An 18,658-nucleotide genomic window follows, 5' to 3' on the forward strand; every position below is an offset into this window, starting at 1 on the left:
AGAACTGAACTAGGTGAAGGTAGAGAACTATTTATCTTGGACAACAATGCAACATTTGCACCTGTTGTTTAGCGAGTTCTTATTCTGTGTCAAGCATCATGTGAAGTATTTTCATAGATTGCCTCATTTAAGCCTCAAGAGCACTTTATGAGATGGTATAAACCACCCTATTTCACAGATGAAAAAAAAAAAACTGAGGTTCAGAGTTTATTGGCCTAAAGTTGCATAGAAAGTATGTAGTAGGTTCAATGTCCACAGTGAGCTCTGCCTGACTTAAAGCATGCTGACTCAAAAAATCCTTTATTATCTAATTGAAATTTTTATTAAGATAATTGTGACTCATGTGCAGTTGTGAGAAATAATACAGAGATTTCCTATGTACACTTTACCTACTTTTCCCAAGTAATAGCACTTTGCAAAACTATAGTAAGAGAGCAGAATTTCCAACCAGGATATTAGCATTAATACAACCCACTCATGCCTGTCTTATTCAGGTTCTCATTTGACCTGTGTGTATTTGAGTGTGTGCTTACTTTTGCTACCTGACCATATTCATAGGTGAGTATCTCCAGTCAAGGTGGTAAACATTTCCATCACCACAGGTATCTCATGATGTCTCTTACAGCCACACTCCCTGCCCATTCCCTAACCCCTAGCCACCATGAATCTTTTCTCCAGTTCTGAAGTTTTGTCATTGCAAAAATGTTATATAAATAGCATCATATAGCATTCAGTCTTATACAATTGGCTTTTTTCACTCACCATAGTTCCCTGGAGATTCATTAGTATCATTATTTCATTCCTTTTTATCATTTAGTAGTATTCTCTGGTATTCCCCATTTATTAAACCATTTCCCCTGTCAAAGGACATCTGGACCCTTTCCAGTTCTTGGCTAATAGGAATAAAGCATCTGTAAAAATTATTGTATAGGCTTTTGTGTGACTATAAGTTTTCATTTCTGAAGATTAAATGCCCAAGAGTACAATTGCTAGGTTGTACAATAATTGCATATTTAGTTTTTAAGAAACTGCCACACTGTTTCCAAAAGGGTTGAACCCTTATATATTCCTACCGGCAATGTGTAGGAGATCCAGTTTCTCTGCATCCTTGCCAGCATTCAGAGTTGTTGCTACTTTTGATTTTAACCATTCTAATAGGTATGAGTATTAATGCATTGTGATTTTAATTTGCATTTTTCTCATAGCTAATGATAATGAACATCTTTCATGGGCTTGATTGACATCTATATGAGCTCTTTGATACAATTTATATTCATATTGTTTGACCATTTTCTAATTGGAATATTTATTGATGGTTTGTTGGTTGGTTTTACTTATGAGTTTTGAGAGTTCCTCACCTGATCTAGATACTAGGCCTTTGTTGACATATAGTTTGCAAAATGTTCCTACTACTCCATAGCTGTCTTTTCATCCTTTTTTTTTTTTTTTGCTTGTACACAAAGTATGTTCACACCAATTTGTGTCTTCATACCTGTACTTTGGATAATAATGTCCATCACATTCTACCATCATTTCTAACCCCATGCCCCCTCCTTTCCCCTCCCACCCCTCTGCCCTATCTAGAGTTCATCTAATCCTCCCATGCTCCCCCTTTCTACCCCACTATGAATCAGCCTCCTTATATCAGAGAAAACATTCAGCATTTGGTTTTGGGGGGATTGGCTAACTTCACTTATCATTGTCTTCTCTAACTCCATCCATTTACCTGCAAATGCCATGATTTTATTCATCCTCTTAATGGAGCCTTTTGCAGAGCATGAGCTTTAACTTTTGGCAAGGTCCAATTTTTCCTTTCTGGATCATGCTTTGGATATAAAGCCTGCATATTTAATCCCTATGTTCTACAGATTTCCAGAGTCTTGGGAAAAGAGGTCTCATTGGAAAAGAGATCTTATTCTGGGGAGGAGGAATTCTCTTGTTCATTAATTTCTAAAGCATAGAATTAGGGCCAGCATAGAGTTAAGGCTCTTGAAGAAAGCAAACTGTGTAAAGCCAAGTTTAGATGATAGAATGTGTTAGAGCTAAGCTTCCTGTCATCAGAGATACAACAAGGGCTAGCTGGTGTCCATGAATTCTCACAGAAAGAATATGAGCATCAGATGGGGCTTGGGCCACTATGTCCTTTATATTCCCTTCCAAGTCTGAGAATCTAGGAAAATTGTCTTAGAATTTCTCTTGCCTGAACTGGAATTTCTAATAAATATATCTTCCAAAGACCATGCAATTTGAGAAATTTAGAAAGACTTTGGGTGGTTGAGCCAGATGCACCAGGAGGTGGTCAGCAGAAGCCCCCTAGGAGGCAATTACCCTGTTTGGGTGGAATGCACAGAGGCCAAAGGCTGTTCAGGCCAGTCTCCCTGTTCCCTGTTTGGGGCCAACAACCTAGCTGCCTGCCCCACTTCCACTCTAGTAGCCTTTACTCCATTCAGACTACCCTGGAGAATCCCTTTCTTTAAGACACTTACGAGATTTAATTACCGATGGCAAGGTCCTTTGAGGCCTTGGATGAAAGGGTTGGGAGCTGTGCAAGGCTTGATTAGGCGTGTAGAACTCTGGGCACAATTAGCTCCATGAGAGACTGGCCCTGCCTTTATCTGTCTCCAGTTCTGTGTGACTTGCAGCAGCTAATTATTGAAATAAAAATCGCCTGGCCACCCAGCTGCTGGAAAGAGGGCCCGAACATCCATTAAGTCTACCTTTAATGATTGGAAATGGAGCAGCTTCAGGCACTTTGGGTTTTCCATTCATTATGGGCCTTTTTCTCCAACTCTTTGTGATTTGGGTACCTGGAGATATAAGTAAAATTCTGCCAAGGCCACTTCTCTCTGCTTTGCTTCTAGGTGACTCTCCTTTCTGGGACACCAACCAGTTTTGTATGCCATGAGGACCCCTCTTAGCATCTCCCTAAGGCACCTTACAGAACTGCAGGCCCTTGACATTGTACGTGTATGTGTGCACACGTGCAGATTCTAAACCACTGAGCCTCAGCTCCCGCCTCTGTAACACACAAAGTCCTGAGTGGCTCTCTGAGGGCACAGTCAATTTCCAGCTGCACAAATCTAGGCTTAAATGTGTAGGCTTGAGGGAGCAGATTTGTTTCAAATGGAGTGACTTAGAGGGAGCCATAGGAAAGGTCTGGACCCCTGGAAGACAGAGCTCCCAGCCACCTGCACAGGCCATGGAAGGAAGTCTGTCCTGAGTGCTACTGATTAGCCTGTCAACAATGGTATTCAAGCTGCTTTTGGGTTCTCACCAGACAAAGGCAAAGTCAGAGTGTTTTGTAGCTAGAAGGAATCCAAGCATCCAGTGGGATTTCAGAGAGTTGTATGTTTTTATTCACTTTGGTCCACCAGGAATGCTGGGGCCTAAGGCTTTGAGCTCACACCCATGGGGCAGCACTTCTGAGCTTGACCCAGTTCCATCAACAGCAAAAGGCCTGGCTAATAGAGTCACAATAGAGCCTTCCCTTTCCGAACTACCACTTCAGGGAGCAGTACTAAGTGCACATGCACACACACCACCACCCACAAAGACAGCAGCCCAGCCAATCCCTGATGTCCTCCTAGCAGGGAACAGCGTCTCACTGGAGAAACTGATTCTGACTTCTTGATTCCCATCTTTCCTTCCTCTGTAATATCCTCCACGTCAGTTGTATCTGGATAAATGCCCTACCTGGGTTTTTGTGTTAGACAAGAAGCTATTGTACACACAAAGTAGACAATATATATATATATATATATATATATATATATATATATATATATATATATTACTGTGTAACATGTAATATTATAATATTATATCAACAGCCCTGTTCACAGATGAGGAAAATGAGGCCTAAATAGAGAAGCACTTGTCTATACCCCATGACACCTAAGGGTAAACAGGAGGGATTTTAACCCAAGAGTATCTGGTCTCTAAATTCCGCATATATTTTATGTGTTGAGTGCTGTCTGTCCTCTAAAGAGAGAAAAGTTATGTCACTTATATCTTCAATAACTTTCCCAAGATGATCCAGTGATTATCACAAGAGAGGACAGATGAAGAAACTGAGGCTCAGAGAAGCTTGGTAAGATGTCTCTGGTCCCACAGTGGTTCACAGTGGAGCTGGGATTTGAAGTTTTAGAGTTGACTCTAGAGCTGCTGCCTGGTACCATCAAGCTTTACTGTCTGCCAAGGGTATAGGAAGGGAGCGCTAAATTATGGGTAGATCTAAGGAAGACATCTCTTGGTGTCCAGGGTCCACAGTGGAACCCTTTTGTTAGCATCAGAAGGAGGCCTAGTGTGTGTGTGTGTGTGTGTGTGTGTGTGTGTGTGTGTGTGTGTTACTGGGGATTGAACCCAGGGGCACTCAACCACTGAACCACATCCCTAGCCCTATATTGTATTCTATTTAGCCACAAGATCTCACTGAATTCTTAGGGCTTCGCTAATTTGCTGAAGCTGGCTTTGAACTTATGATCCCCCTGCCTCAGCCTCCTGAGCTGCTGGGATTACAGGCCTGCGCCAGCCATTTTAATAGTCCTCCCTTAGGCCCTGAGCTGGGTACTAAAGAATAAAATCCCTCTCAAAGCTGCCTAGATAGGTCCAGGGTCTGTTTGGCTGAAAAGACAGAGGAAGAGGAGGAGTAGCCCCTTTCTACAGCTGCACAGTTTACCCAAGAACTTCCTCCAGGCGGAGGAGTCCTTTGTGAGAATCTAAGTCCCACCATTTCCAGAAGCCTTAACTGTCCCCTGCCTCTCCAAGGGGCTTAATTCCCCTCAGCTCTCTCCTCCCCACCTCAGAGTGGATGCCTAATGGGAACCCCAGGTAATTACAGTCTAAGACCAGGTCTTAGTAGGGGTGGGAGATTAATCAGCCTTCTTACTTCTTCTGATTATTTCTTAGCATGGACCTAGAAGAAGACTTTTTACAGGGATTGGCCCTCAAATAAATTGGGTTTCAGACTTGACCCTTGAATTTTTCCAGAGAGGAAAAATGAGCTCCCTGTTGATGGGGCCAAACTGCAGAAGAAACGGGCCATTTCCCAAGGTGTCATTCATGAAGAAAGTCTGAGTCCTAGCAGACACAAGCTTGTCCTCAGGTCCCAGTGGGTCTGGCTTCTGAGAAAGCCACTGGGGTTGAACTGTACCCAGAGAAGATAGTGTTGGTGCAGGACAAAGGGGCATATGGAGGACATCAGTCAGCACCAGGAAGCTCCGGGTGGTTTTTGGTCAACACAATAGGAGACACAAGGGGGCAAACAAGAGCATTTTTCTCTCCTGTACCCTTGTTTTCTCTGGCTCACTCAGTTCAAGGGTCACCTCCTCCACTCAGCACAGGCCTGGTATTGGCATCTCTCTATCTCTGTGTTGGTTACTGTTTTGTGTCCTTTGTGCTGAAATCACCTGCAGATATGTTTGTCCTTCTTACCACTCCATGGGCTCCTTGAGAACTGAGGCTGCTTCCAAACTACCTCCTTGCTCCACACCTTGCCCAGGGTCCCACAAAGCCCAGTGAGGCAGAAGAAGGACCAATATGGACAAGTCTGGGAGAAAGAACACAAGCAAGGTGAAGCAGGGAATCTAGCAAGAAGACTCAAGGACACAGATTGGCTCCAGTCCCAAAGTGCTATGGCTGCAGCAAAGGCTTCAGACTTATTTTCTAAGATCCCAAGGTATAGAGCTTAGGCCTATGGAAGGAAGGAAGGAAGATGGATTTCAGTTTCATGTCAGAAAGCACAGTCTAGCAGGCAGAGCCATCCCTGGAGGTAACGAAGTCCCCAGTATTGGAGGTCATGCGATAATTCCATGGGGATGGCATTCAAGCATTTGAAGGGGCAAGAACCAGCTGACCTTCCATGTTTCCTGCAATCTGTATGCATTTTCTGATTCTAAGATGCCACTACTTATAAGAGGAATCATTGGTTGAAATGGCTTTGGAAGGAAGAAAGGATAATCAGGAAGCTAGAAATCTCATAAAACCTCCTGTTGTTTAAGGATTTATTGTGTCCTGAGTCCCACACATGCCCAGCCCTTTGAGGGGTTGGGAATCTCTAGTGGGAACTCTCTTGGCTTGGGATCACAGCCATCTGCCCTTTGATACCTGGCCTCTGACAAGCCTCCAACAGAAGGGCAAGATGGCTTCTGTAGGCAGTGGCACCATCTGTCACCTGCCTGACAACCGCTGATTAGGGATGTCCCCGTAGCCAGACTGGGCATGCAGCCACAATCCACCACACTCCCAGGAAAACCTTCTCCCTGGCCTAGTGTGTTCTTCTTTGCAGGGCCCATCAAGAAGCATTTGTGAAAGTCCTTCTCCCAAGTTCAGGTCAGGTGCCAAGTAAGTCATGAGAAGAACTAATATTATTATAAAGCAAAGTGAAAGAACAAGTAGAACACTTAAGCAAATTAGAATATGAATGACCACGTAAGAAGCAGTGTAGATTATGAATGAAAGCTTGAGCCTTGGAGTAGCACAGGTTTGAATCCTGGCTGTGCTAATTTCTTACTGTGGCCAAGATACTAAACCTATTGGAATCCTGGTTTCTGTCTGTAGAATGGGAATGATTTAGGATGTGGTGAGGATTAATGAAGAAATGCCTATAAAGACCTTGCTCTTAGCCACCATTATTAATATCAATGTCTCACTGTTTAAAAGGCAAAGTGAGCCAGGCATGGTGGCACATGCCTGTAATACTAGCAGCTAGGAGGCTGAAGCAGGAGGATCACAGGTTCAAATCCAGCCTCAGCAACTTAGCAAGGTGCAAAGCAACTCAGGGAAATCCTATCTCTAAATAAAAATACAAAATAGAGCTGGGGATGTGACTCAGTGGTCGAGTGCCCCTGAGTTTAATCCCTAGTACTGCCCCCCCCCCAAAAAAAAAACAAAAAAACAAAGGCAAAGCATTACCCCAAACTGACAGGGCCAGAAAAATGCACTCTGGGTGCCACAACAGAGAAAACAGACCTGGGAGTCACACCAGTTCCAGCCCTGGTGTGCCTGGTGTGTTGTGTGAACTTGAGCATCACTTTGCTACTCTGAGCCTCAGCTTCCAAATCTGTAAAGTGGGAATAAGGATGCCTCCTCTGGTTTGCCCAGAGCCCAACACAGCACCTGGCACAAGAATAAGGGCAACCATCTCCTCTACCTCCCGCCAGCTTAAAGCCAAGTCCTCCAAATTGGAAGAACTAAAGGAAATAAAATTTATGGTTTTATACACACCCAGATACTACCCAGAACTTGTATTTTGCAGAACACATTTTAGCTCTGAAATATTTATGGGCCCTTTTTGACACACAAAGAACTAAAAATATCACCCCATGCTTATGTTAAGCAAAACTTATAAAACTTCAGTCCAGCAGGAATTCAGTCAATTTCCTGGCTCATTTCTGGCTGTTCCTGAGGTTGCGAGGTAATCGGAGTGATAACAGCCCCTATTTCCCCCAGGCCTTAGCGGGGCAGAGGTTTCTTGGCAGTGCTGTGCTGTCTGTGGAAGTCTCCCTGAGAATGCTTCAGGCCCCTGCCCCTCCATAAATATCGCTGAAGTCCACAAGAAGGGCCCAGGTTTGCTTATTGAGTTTCTCCCCAACACTGACAGCTTTGTTTCTAGTATCTCTTCCTCACATCTCCAGGAGCCCCACGCCCGCCCTGGTCAGTCTTCCAGGGAAGCTGCAGGCCCCCCAAGGCATCAAGGCCTTTCTGAAAACCAGCTGGAGGGGATCTCCCTCCAGGGTTTCCCCAGCAGGCTCTCTAATCCACATGGACTTTGCATTTTACTGCTCACTGGTATTCTGGAAATTTCTTTAATTCTCTACCAGAGTGCACACTCTCCTCAAGCTCCATCTCCAATCTCTTTCCCTTCCTAAAGTCAGAATTCAGGAGTGACCACCTTCTGTCTGTCCCAGGAGCATTCATCCACAGCATGACCTAGAACAGTGTGCTTCAAACTGTAGGTTGCAACCCACTAACGATTCTACATAAGTAGAATGGAACAGAAAATATCAAATTCCGGGCTGGGGTTGTGGCTCAGTGGTAGAGCACTTGCCTTGTATGTGTGAGGCACTGGGTTCAATCCTCAGCCACCACATAAAAATAAATAAATAAAATAAAACATCCATCAACAACTAAAAAATCATTTTTAAAAAAGAAAAAAATATATCAAATTCCACCCTGTGGCAAGGTTAAGCAGAGCTTTGTGAGATTTTTTGTTTTTATTTTAAAATTTGTAAGTGTAGGTGTGTCCTGAATTGTGACACAAGTGTATTTTCACTGTAGGTCAGAAAGATCTGGAAGCCACAGATCTAGACCTCCTCATACCTCAAAACTGTCTGGCCTGGCTCACCTTTTCCCTGACATTCTTTGGTTCAGTTTTAGATGTCAGTGTGACTGGTGAGGGCCCTTGATCATCTCTCCACCTTTGGCCCACCTCAGCAGGGGCTCAGGGCCTGTGGGTGGCATCCTCTTCTTGTCTGATTTGCCCATTCCAAGAAGCTCCAAGGAGTCAAAAGTATATGTCTTGTCCTCTGATGTCTTGAGATAGGCTCGACACAGCAGGGCAGAAACTTAGAGTTGGGGGTGGAGGGAAGGATGCAGAAAGGGAGGGGAAAGGGGGAGCAGGGGAGGAAGGAGCCTCCTGGGATATGTCCAGCATCTCCTTCAGCACTTAAGTAGGATGAAGGGGACTTAGCAATTATTTATCAAATGAATTAGCCTATAGGACTAGATGTCCACTACTTTTATTGAGGTTTAAACATTTTCTTATGGTTCAAATCTAGACCCAGACACTTGGAACCTTGTGATTTGGAGAAAGTCACTCAATCTCTTTGAACTTGTGGTCTTATTATCTTATTGATAAAATAGCAGTAAATAAGAGAAAGTATAAAATTAGAGAATAACACCTACCTTGCACAGTTGGTGCAGAGACTAGAAATAACATGTACCCAGCGCCCAACACATGAGGAGGTATTCTGTTAACAGTAGTTTCTTTGCTGTTACTGGCTCTTTTCCTATCTGAAATGATATTCTTATCACCATCACAACCAGGTGTCTCCCGGGCCTCCCCTCATTTTCACACCTGTTCCAAGCTTCTAGTACCATCCAAGCCTAACACCACATAAAAGAAAAACAAACCAAAACAAAAATATCAAAATGTGAATTTCAGAGTCAGAGAGTCCTGGATTCAGGTCCCAGTCATGTCCGTTACTGGCTGTGTGAACTTGATCAGCCACTTGGGTCATTCAGCCTGGTCTCTCCAATGTGGAAAGCACTGAACTTTGGCCTCAATACCTTCTGGCTCCTTCCCTCCTCCTGTCCTGGGCCTACTTTCCCTCCCCATTGACAGACAAAACTGACACCCATGTCAGAGCATGGGATGGACTTACAAACCTGCAGTTCATACTTTATCACAGCATTTGTTGCTGATGGTCCCTGAGGCTAACACCACAAGGGTTCAATAAACTGTCACCACAAGGCTCATGTCCTGCTCATCACTGGAGTCCCCAGTGCCCAGCACAAGACTGGTCTGTCACCATATGGAAGTGAATGGTTCTCTGAAGAGAACTCTGTGGTGCTCAAGTTGTACTTGGAGATGAGACTAGAAAACTACCCCTAGAAGCAGGCTAACAGGAAAAGTCTGTGCCGTCTCCTGGGTTTTGCCCATTTCCTTGGGCTGGCCCATTGTCTTTCATGGAAGCCAGTTGCTCATGGTGATTGTAGACTTGAGCTGGAACCATGGCAGGAGCCTTGGTGTTAGCCCGAGGCCTGCCATGATGAAGCTGCTCGATTTTCCTTTAGGCATATATTTATTAACTACTTGAGCCTCCCAGAACAACTTTGTCTGCTTAATTGAGTCTGTCTAGTTACATAATTTGTTGATTAAAAATAAATCAATAATAATGAAGACGGTGGCATTGATAGTAATAATTTTTCCATTCTTTATGCCTATGTAAAACATTACAGTTGACAAAGCATCTGACAAACCCAGCCTCTTGGGGTAAGGGACTTTGCCAGTACCACAGAGCAGAAGGTGGCCAGGGAGGACTGACTCCTAACCTGGAGCTCCTATCACCAGCATGGCAGAGGGCATGGGAAGGAAGTCTCAGAATTGAACACTTCCAACTCTTTATTCTCTTCCTGTGATTTTGGGTAACTATTTAACTTCTCTAAGTGTCTGTTTTTTTTAAATGGGGCCCATTCACAGATCTGGGAAGGGTGAGAACTAAATACCATCATCAAACTAAATCCTTTCCCAGGCTGCCTATAGCAAACCCAGAGTGCGCAGTAGCTGCTGGAGTTATTCTAACGACAAGGCTGGAGGTAGTTGCTCAAAGTCAGCCAGGCAGGAGGAGGGGCAGCTGATCCTGGTCAGCATTCTTACAGAAAACAGAATCCCCCCAGATGGTTTAGAAGAACAGACTCTAACGAAGAGACAGGGTAAGGCAGGCACAGGGATCCAGCCAAGATGGTGAGATGAACAGAGTCGAATATGGCTGGAAACTGGTACAGCCCTGGTCTGGGCTGGTGAGAATGATGGAAGGTATTAGCAGAGTCTAGTATGAGGTAGAGATCTGGAAGAGGAGTCACCTGGAGAGAGGTAGTGTGGACTGAGGCCAGAGTAGAGATCAGGGAACATACCTCAGACTTCTCATATCCCACCTTCCTGCCCACCATCTCCTTCTGGTGCATCCCTTAGGAGATTCCAGTAAATGATGCAGAGTCTTCATGGTATGAAAGAGTATGGGGAATCAGTAACGGCAGGCAGCTCTGGAGGACTGCAGTGGAGGGTATGTCTCGGGGATTCAGAGTGGGGTACTGAGTTTTCTGCAGCAGTGAGAGAAGCAGAGGGAGAGTTAGGAAGGATCTTGAGAGGCCTGGGATGTCATGCTAGTGGGCTTTACAGGCATCGGGGAAATCAGAGGCTAGTGGATGTCTTAGTCCATTTTCTCTTGCTATCAAATACCAAAGACTGAGTAATCTATAAAGAAATACATTATTTCTCAGTTCTGGCATCTGAAAGGCCAGTAACAAGATACCAGCACCTAGTAAATGACTTCTTGATGCGTCTTTACCTGGTGGAGGGCATTGCATGGCAAGAGAGCTCAAACTTGCATGCTTGGGTCTCTCTTCCTCTCCTTCCAAAGCCACTAAACCCATTCTGGGGTCCCAACCCTCATGACCTCATCTAACCCTAATTACCTCCCAAGGCCCCACTTCTCAATGCCATCAACATACAAATTTGAAGATTAAATTTGCAACACATGAACTTTGGGAGAATACATTCAAATCTTAGCCACCGTAGGGAAAGAACAAGCATGTTTAAGCATGGCTATGTGCCACACTGCTTCTGACCCATGGATGGAGACCACAGGGCTCCAGGTGGGCCACCTTCCCCAGCATCCCTCCCAATCTCCTGTCAGGGCCTCCCAGTCTCGCTTCAGAGACTCTTGCCCCAAGGGGACACTTCTCCACTGTTACTCCTCTTCCACCCCACCCTCTTCTTACTCTCACTATTCAATGCCAATTTGAATGTGAGCCATGACTGACCTGTCTATTCAAATAAGTAAATATTTCCTGAATTGATATTAAGATGAAAATATGCAGGGGGTTGGGAGTGGGTAGTCCTGTTATCCCTGCCTCTGCTTTCTGACAAGAAAGCTATGAGTTTGGGGACTGTGTTCTTCATAATTTGTAGTTACTGAGCCTTTGCCTTGAAGCCCGTGTCTTTAGTCAACGGGTTAAAGCTGATGTAAAGAAGTAGTCATCCTCCAGTGTAATCCCTACAGTGGTCCTCGGCCTTGTAGCATAAAATTCTGTGTTGATGTACCTGCTCCAGTTATACCTGATATGTAGCTGGAGCCTTCTAAATTACACCCTTTAAGAGAAAATGTGTAATTTTCTGATGATAATAATAGCTAATATATAGTGAGCACTCATTATGTACCAGGGACCACATACCAGGGGTATATATTGATGCATTTAATCTCCAAAACAACCCTGAGAGTTTGCAGATGAGGAAACTGAAACACAGAGAAGTTAATCACTTATCTGGGGTTGTACAGCTAGTCAGTGGGGAATACATCCTTCTAGCCCAGTCTTTCAGATTTACTTAATGCATATTAACCTACAGGGAACTACCAAGATTTTGTGTTACTTAAGAAGGAATAAAGTAGCTGCCAAACAATTCTCTTCACTTCTTCACTTAGCAGACATTCTGTGGCACTGCGGATGCCCAGCCTGCCCTCAAGGAACTGTAGTCAAGAGGAGAGGCAGACAAGAAAACAAACCATCTAGTTAGCTACATGGGCAATGATGGAATAGTGTGCCCAAAGGCAGAGAGGCCAGAATTAATGTCTGGAAAACACAAGTGGCCCAGTAAGATGGGAAGAGATGGTCCAGATGCAGAAGAGCCTTCATTTTGGCCAAAATTAGAATTCATCGTATTGGCTCAGCAGGATTGCTAGGGAGCATAAGAAGTCAGCAGCATGACCTGGCATTGCCAATTCATCTGGACAGCTTGTAACAGCAATACCATCTAGCGGTTATATTTGTGTGCTAAGTTCAATATCCTGAGGCACCATTCTGGATCTACTAGGCAAAAAACTGTGTAACTCAGGCAGGATACTCAACTTGGCAATTTCTCATCTGTAATTTGCAGATAACCATAATACCCAAATCACAGGGTTGGCATAAAGATTAAAAATGATAGCAAGTGTAATAATAGTTAAAAGTAAGGACTCAATAAATATTAGCTACTAATGAAAGCATATTAGTTGTTGTTAATACTAATTTTATTATTATGAGCTATTAGTGACTAGTTCTAATAATGGCTTTAATAATTCTTATTATGCTCACCTGCATTCTTGTCACTCAGGGGTTGGAAAGGCCAGAGGCAGCAGTTGCCTTCAGGGTCAAAAGCCGGTACTGTGTTGATATCAACTTGGATAGTTATAATCAGCCTTTTAAAATGTATATGAGAATTTTGGCTGGGGATGTGGCTCAAGCGGTAACGCGCTTGTCTGGCATGCGTGGGGCTCTGGGTTAGATCCTCAGCTCCAAATAAAGATGTTGTGTCCACCGAAAACTAAAAAATAAATACTAAAAAATTTTCTCTCTCTCTCTCTCTCTTCTCTCTCTCTTTAAAAAAAAAAAAAAATATATATATATATATATATATATATATATATATATATATATATATATGAATGAAATAGGAAATTGATCAGAGTTCCCTGCTCATGATGCAGTAACTTTTAGGAATCTTTTGTTTGCATCTTATATGTGGGTGTTGGGTCACATGTAAGATATACTTTTAATTCTGGATTTCAGTCAGGAATGTTTGAAAGACCCTGGAGGAAAACTCATCATTACTGGTTTTTCCTGGGGATCTGTTTCTCAGATGTTCTGAAGACCACTGTCTTCCTGACAACCCATCAGGAGACTGAGCATCAAGACAGCAGGCCGTGGGTTGATTTCTGTGTATGCAAGGTCAAATCCCTTGCCTAGTTTCACAGGGACGTACTGAGAATTGGCAATCAAAAAAAAAAAAAAAAGTCATTCATCTATCTATTCACCTTCACTGGCTGTAGGTACAATTGTCTCTCCATTGACACCAGTTTTGCTGCTACTAACTCACCACATGGCCCTAGGCAGAGGACTATATGGCCCTGGGTCAATATTGCTCCATCTATGTCATGGGAATGAAAATAGTTGCCTTTATATACTTCATAGTTTTTATGAGAACCAATAAAACCACAAGTGTTTGCACTCTGAAAGTGTGAAGAACTATAGAGGAAAAAGCCTACAGTAGACACACAGGTCCATGATAAATCCCCCAAAACATCAAATGAAATTATAACCCCCAACCATTTCCTTGCAAAGTGGCACTGTTTACAGGTAGAACATAAGGACTTGTTGAGTGGGTCTAGAGGGTTCTTTTAAAAATTAGACAGAATTTTGCACTGGAGCCAAGCTAAAACCTTGCCCTTAAGAGGGCCTTTGAGGTCTTAGAAGGGAAGAGAGTATCATTAGGCCAAAGGGCTCCCTCATATGTCCACGATCCCAGGCAGAACTTCTACTCTTCAGAGCAAATCTGTTGTATCGGTGTGTTTTGTTTGGCCTGAGAAGTATTTATTATTTTTAAACGGTAATGTTTAAAACTCACACATTTGATATCTAAATTCAAATTTCCAACTTCCCTTAAAACTCACAGGACATCCTCCCACCCCAGGCTCCCCCACTGCAGCATGGGCAGGCACTGGGCACCTGCACCTGAACAGAGTCACCCTACCTGCTGTCATGAGGCCCCACCCAGCACTGAGGCCCCAGGTGCTCTCCACTTATCATGGGGCTCTTGTTCTGCTGTTTCTCTAATAAGACAGTGAATCGAGGAAATGTTCAGTATATCCATGTTGCTCTGAAAAAAAATGAAACAATGGAAAGCCAGAAGGAGAAGGCTCCGGGTTCTAAGAAAATAAGTGTTTCAGTCAGCTTTTTCACCACTGTGACTAAAAGACCCACCAGAACAATTATAGAGGAGGGAAAGTTTATTTGGGGGCTCATGGTTTCAGAGGTCTTCTTCCATAGAAGGCTGACTCCATTCAGGACTCAAGGTGAGGCAGGACATTATGGCGGGAGAGTGTAGTGGATGGAAGCAGCTCACATAAAGATCAGGAAGCAGAAAGAGAGGTCTCCACTTGCCCGATACAAATATATACCCAAAGCCACACCCTCAATGCCCCACCTCCTCCTCCAGTTACCACTCAGTTAATCCCACCAGAGGATTACTTCACTGATTGGGTTAAGGATCTTATAACCCAATCATTTCTCCTCTGAACCTTCTTGCATTGTCTCTCACATGAGATTTTGAGGTGCACCTCACATTCCAAACCATAACAATAAGGATCTTACATATATCTTTTTAGGGACATTCTGCATTCTTCCTGTACTTACCCCTTAACTTAGGGAATTGTTTGCTATCCCAGAGCTCAAGGAAAACATCTGGAAGGAGAAGAGGGTACTATCACAGCTAAAAATTCCCAGATGTCAGTCAAGGGCAAAAGCATCAAGCTGGGAAAAAGAGGAACAGGGATGACAAGGAACTTCCCCAGTAAGATACCATATGCTCCATAGCTAGCCACAGATGCATGGGGCAGGCATTGTGCTCCCAGGTGCTGGTGGTGGTACTGCTGAGACCCATGAGTCTGAAGATGGCTAGATGGAAGGATTCTTACGTAGTAAGAGCTGGAGGTTGGAGTCTTGGGAGAACAGAATAGGAAAACTCAAGATTCAGAGACAACAGACCTGAGTTTTGGTCCTGGCTCTGAGCTCAGTTTCCTCACCTGACACATGAGCATTGGTCAAACAGATATTCTAAGTGCCTACTGTGCCCCAGCCCTGGCTCTAGGTGCTGTGAATAAGCAGTAAGCAAAACAGGTGAGGCACATGCCTCAGGGAGCTTGCCTACTAGTGGAGAAGGCAGGCAAGAAGCAAATAATCACATAGCTACTAGGTGAGGGTGACTATGGGTTGTTTGCTTACAGCTTGACTTCTTTCCAAAACAGGTTGGAGACAGTAATGACATCTGGGGGCATATGATGATTTATTAAGATAATATATGCAAAATGTTCTTCCTGCATTTATTCATTCTTCAGGAGCCTTTAAGAGTTCTGGGTCCTCCCCTGTTGCAGCTGGATATGATGGGAACAGGGTCCAGTTCCAGCCTAGAAGCATTACCAAATGCCAGGACCCTCTGATCTTTGTTGTCAGCTCCCCTAATATCCAGCACTGGAGGAAAGGCTGGAGCATGGTCAGACCAAGTAGCAGAAAGAGACAGGACTCACAACTGGAGGCCCTGGGTGCCAGTGCCCTCTGCCACTGACCAGACAACAGAGGCTTCTCCAGCCTGAGGCTCTTCACCCACTTCAGGGCGACCACCAATCCAGGGGCAGGGTGGTTCAGGACATTGTCACCATGCCAGGTGACAATACTGGCATTGTCTTTACCTCCTGAAGACCAGAACTCACAAGCTTCTTATGGTTTCCTCCACTCCAGACCACCCAGTCCTGAGTGCGGCAAAGACCCAGTTGGTGGATGTGGAGGAGCGAGAGCCAGAAGCCATGGACATGAAGGAGAGGAAGCCTTACCGCTCGCTGACCCGGCGCCGCGATGCAGAGCGCCGCTACACCAGCTCTTCTGTGGACAGCGAGGAGGGCAAAGCCCCGCAGAAGTCCTACAGCTCCAGTGAGACCCTGAAGGCCTATGACCAGGACTCCCGCCTTGCCTACAGTGGCCGCGTCAAGGACATGGTGCCGCAGGAGGCTGAGGAGTTCTGCTGCACAGGTGAGGGTGGGCCAGGCGCAGGTGGGTGCACAGGTGTGCCAAGAGGGAGCTGGGGTCAAACCCCATCTCTACTGGGCATGTAGGCCTGGTAAAAGCCTGTCCTGTAGTTCATTCTTAGCTTATTTAAATTCCTGGCGTAGTAATGTAGCTAGGAGCTGGGCTTCTGCATTAGAAGCTTTAGGTGTTAGGTAGCGATCGATGGCATGAGCTGTTGCCCTACTGCAACGAATTATTGTGAGGACTCAATGGCATGACACTTTTTAGTGATGAACATGGTAACACTTAGTAAGTACAGAAAACTTGGTGATTTGGAGGATCTCCTGGTACCTGATTCCTTCTCCTTCACTTTCTACATGCAGTAATCACCAGCCTGTTCATCCTATCCCAGAACACCTTTCAAATCCATCCGTCTTCTCCATTCCTTCTACCACTTCTCATTTCTGATGATTATCAACTGTCTTGAAGGATTAACCAAAACTATCCCCTTTGCTCAGAGGGGATGATTTTGGTTAATCCTTCAAGACAGAAAGGCTTCCCTTGGGCCTTTCTCAGCACTACACTAGAGTGAGCCAGGGATGGCCCTGTGGTCTGGAGGCTGAGCTCCTAACCTGGCACTGGAGGGCCCTCTCTGCTCAGTTTCCGTCTTCTTAGACTTTCTGTCCCCTGCCTCTCCACACCCACCACTTATGGTTCCACCCTGCTCAACCATTCCCAGGCTGCAGTGGTAGTTGTTTCCCACTCTGGCGCCTTGGGCAGTCCAGTTTTTCTGCTTGCAGAGCCTCAAGCCCTCTCTGAGGCCTGGTATGTGACAACCAGTCCCTCACAGTTCATGCTACACACCCTGATTCTGCCCTATCCCTCTTCCCTCCAAAGACAGGGTCAGTTAAGCACTATTCTGTGTAATTTACATATGTTTTCACAATATCGTTTGATTCTTTCAACAACCCCTGAATCATTTGCCCAAGATCACAGAGGTAAGATGACAGAGGTCACACACACACAGAGCCACTTATGACTTTCTCATTTCTATTCCCTCCCACAGGCCTAAATCCACATCAAAGCTGCCTTGCTAGTAAGGCCACCTCTCAGCCTTGAAAAAGCTCTTAGCTCTTCCCTTATGGCTTAAAGCTCATGCTTTGGCATCAGATGGATCTGGATTCAAATTCTGACTTTGCCATTGTTCTGACCCTTGGCTTCTTCACTGTGCCATGGGATAATAGTACCTAATAGCCAGGTGTTTGTGAGGATTGGTAAGGATGGTACATAATGCACTTGATACCAGAGCCTGGTATGAACAGATGCTTCATAAATGCTGACTACTATTAAATTGCCATCTCTGGGTCTCAGTGAGAGGAAGAGATAAAATATCTCAAAGTTAGCTGTGTCCTGCTTGAGAGAGCTCAGAGAGCCCTTAGCTTAGATGCACCTCTCATCTGTAAGGATCATCCTGTACATTCTCATCTCATGTGCAGGCATGTACAGAGTGGTTCACTAATTACCATCCTGGATCCTCAAAACTCCTTTGAAGGTAGAGGGTCATAGGTTATCACCCATTTTAAAGACAAGAACATTGAAGCCCAGGTGATCACCATCACAAGATTGCACAGCTAGATGTTGAGTGGGGTGGGATGTCAACCCATGTCCTGTTCCTCAAGCAAAGATGCCAAAACGTCACAAAGCAAAACAGAGCACGAGGACTTCTCACATGTTATAAAATAAACCTTCAAGCTCACAAACGAGAGGGGTCCGTGTATTCAACAGGATTCCTGAACTTTTAGATTTGACTCTTACCTTGCTTTTCCTCTAGTCCCAAGATGTTCCAGCTCACTGGTATTAATGCCAATTCTGGCTGCTTAAAAGGGTTTGCAGGGTAAGCCATATGGAAATCAACGCAACCCAGGCTGTTTATGGCAAATAAATTTGATTTTTCACTTAACAGATAAGTCATTTTTTATAACATGTGAATGGCCTCTCTTGAGAAGGCCAGCCCAGCAGAGTACAGACATAGGGTGAGGGCAGGACAGAAGTGGGGTGTATGGATCAAAGGATAGCTAGGGGAGTGCGATATGCAGAGAGGGTGGGAAGCTGGCTGGGGGATGTAGGCTCCAATTTGGAGTTTTCATTTTCTTCGAAGGAGAGAAAAATAGGAGGGCAGATTGTAGTATGCCGCACAGGGGTGATATTCAAAATGTGTAACATCTGGTCTGGCCCAGACCCCCGCCAATCAGAATGTCTGCTTGGCCACTGAGCACAGCCCAGGAACCCCTGCTGTGGAGGGCCTGCTAATGTTAACCATTTATTTAGTAACTGATTGTGGGGA

At 44.7% G+C, this 18,658-nt stretch overlaps 1 protein-coding gene across 1 annotated transcript in view; it reads left to right on the plus strand.

Annotated features, from left to right (window-relative positions):
• LOC308641596 (teneurin-4-like) overlaps positions 1–17,225 on the plus strand; it is a gene marked incomplete at its 3' end in the record, with an annotated part of 227,233 nt that extends 210,008 nt beyond the window's left edge. Inside the window, exons 3-4 of the mRNA XM_081280264.1 lie at positions 16,051–16,338; positions 17,212–17,225. Coding sequence (XP_081136390.1) covers positions 16,051–16,338; positions 17,212–17,225 — 302 coding nt within the window. The remainder of the gene's footprint in view (positions 1–16,050; positions 16,339–17,211) is intronic.
• Positions 17,226–18,658: the final 1,433 nt, after the last annotated feature.

Source organism: Spermophilus citellus (assembly GCF_964194105.1).
Source record: "Spermophilus citellus genome assembly, chromosome: 2".
Lineage (NCBI taxonomy): Eukaryota > Metazoa > Chordata > Mammalia > Rodentia > Sciuridae > Spermophilus > Spermophilus citellus.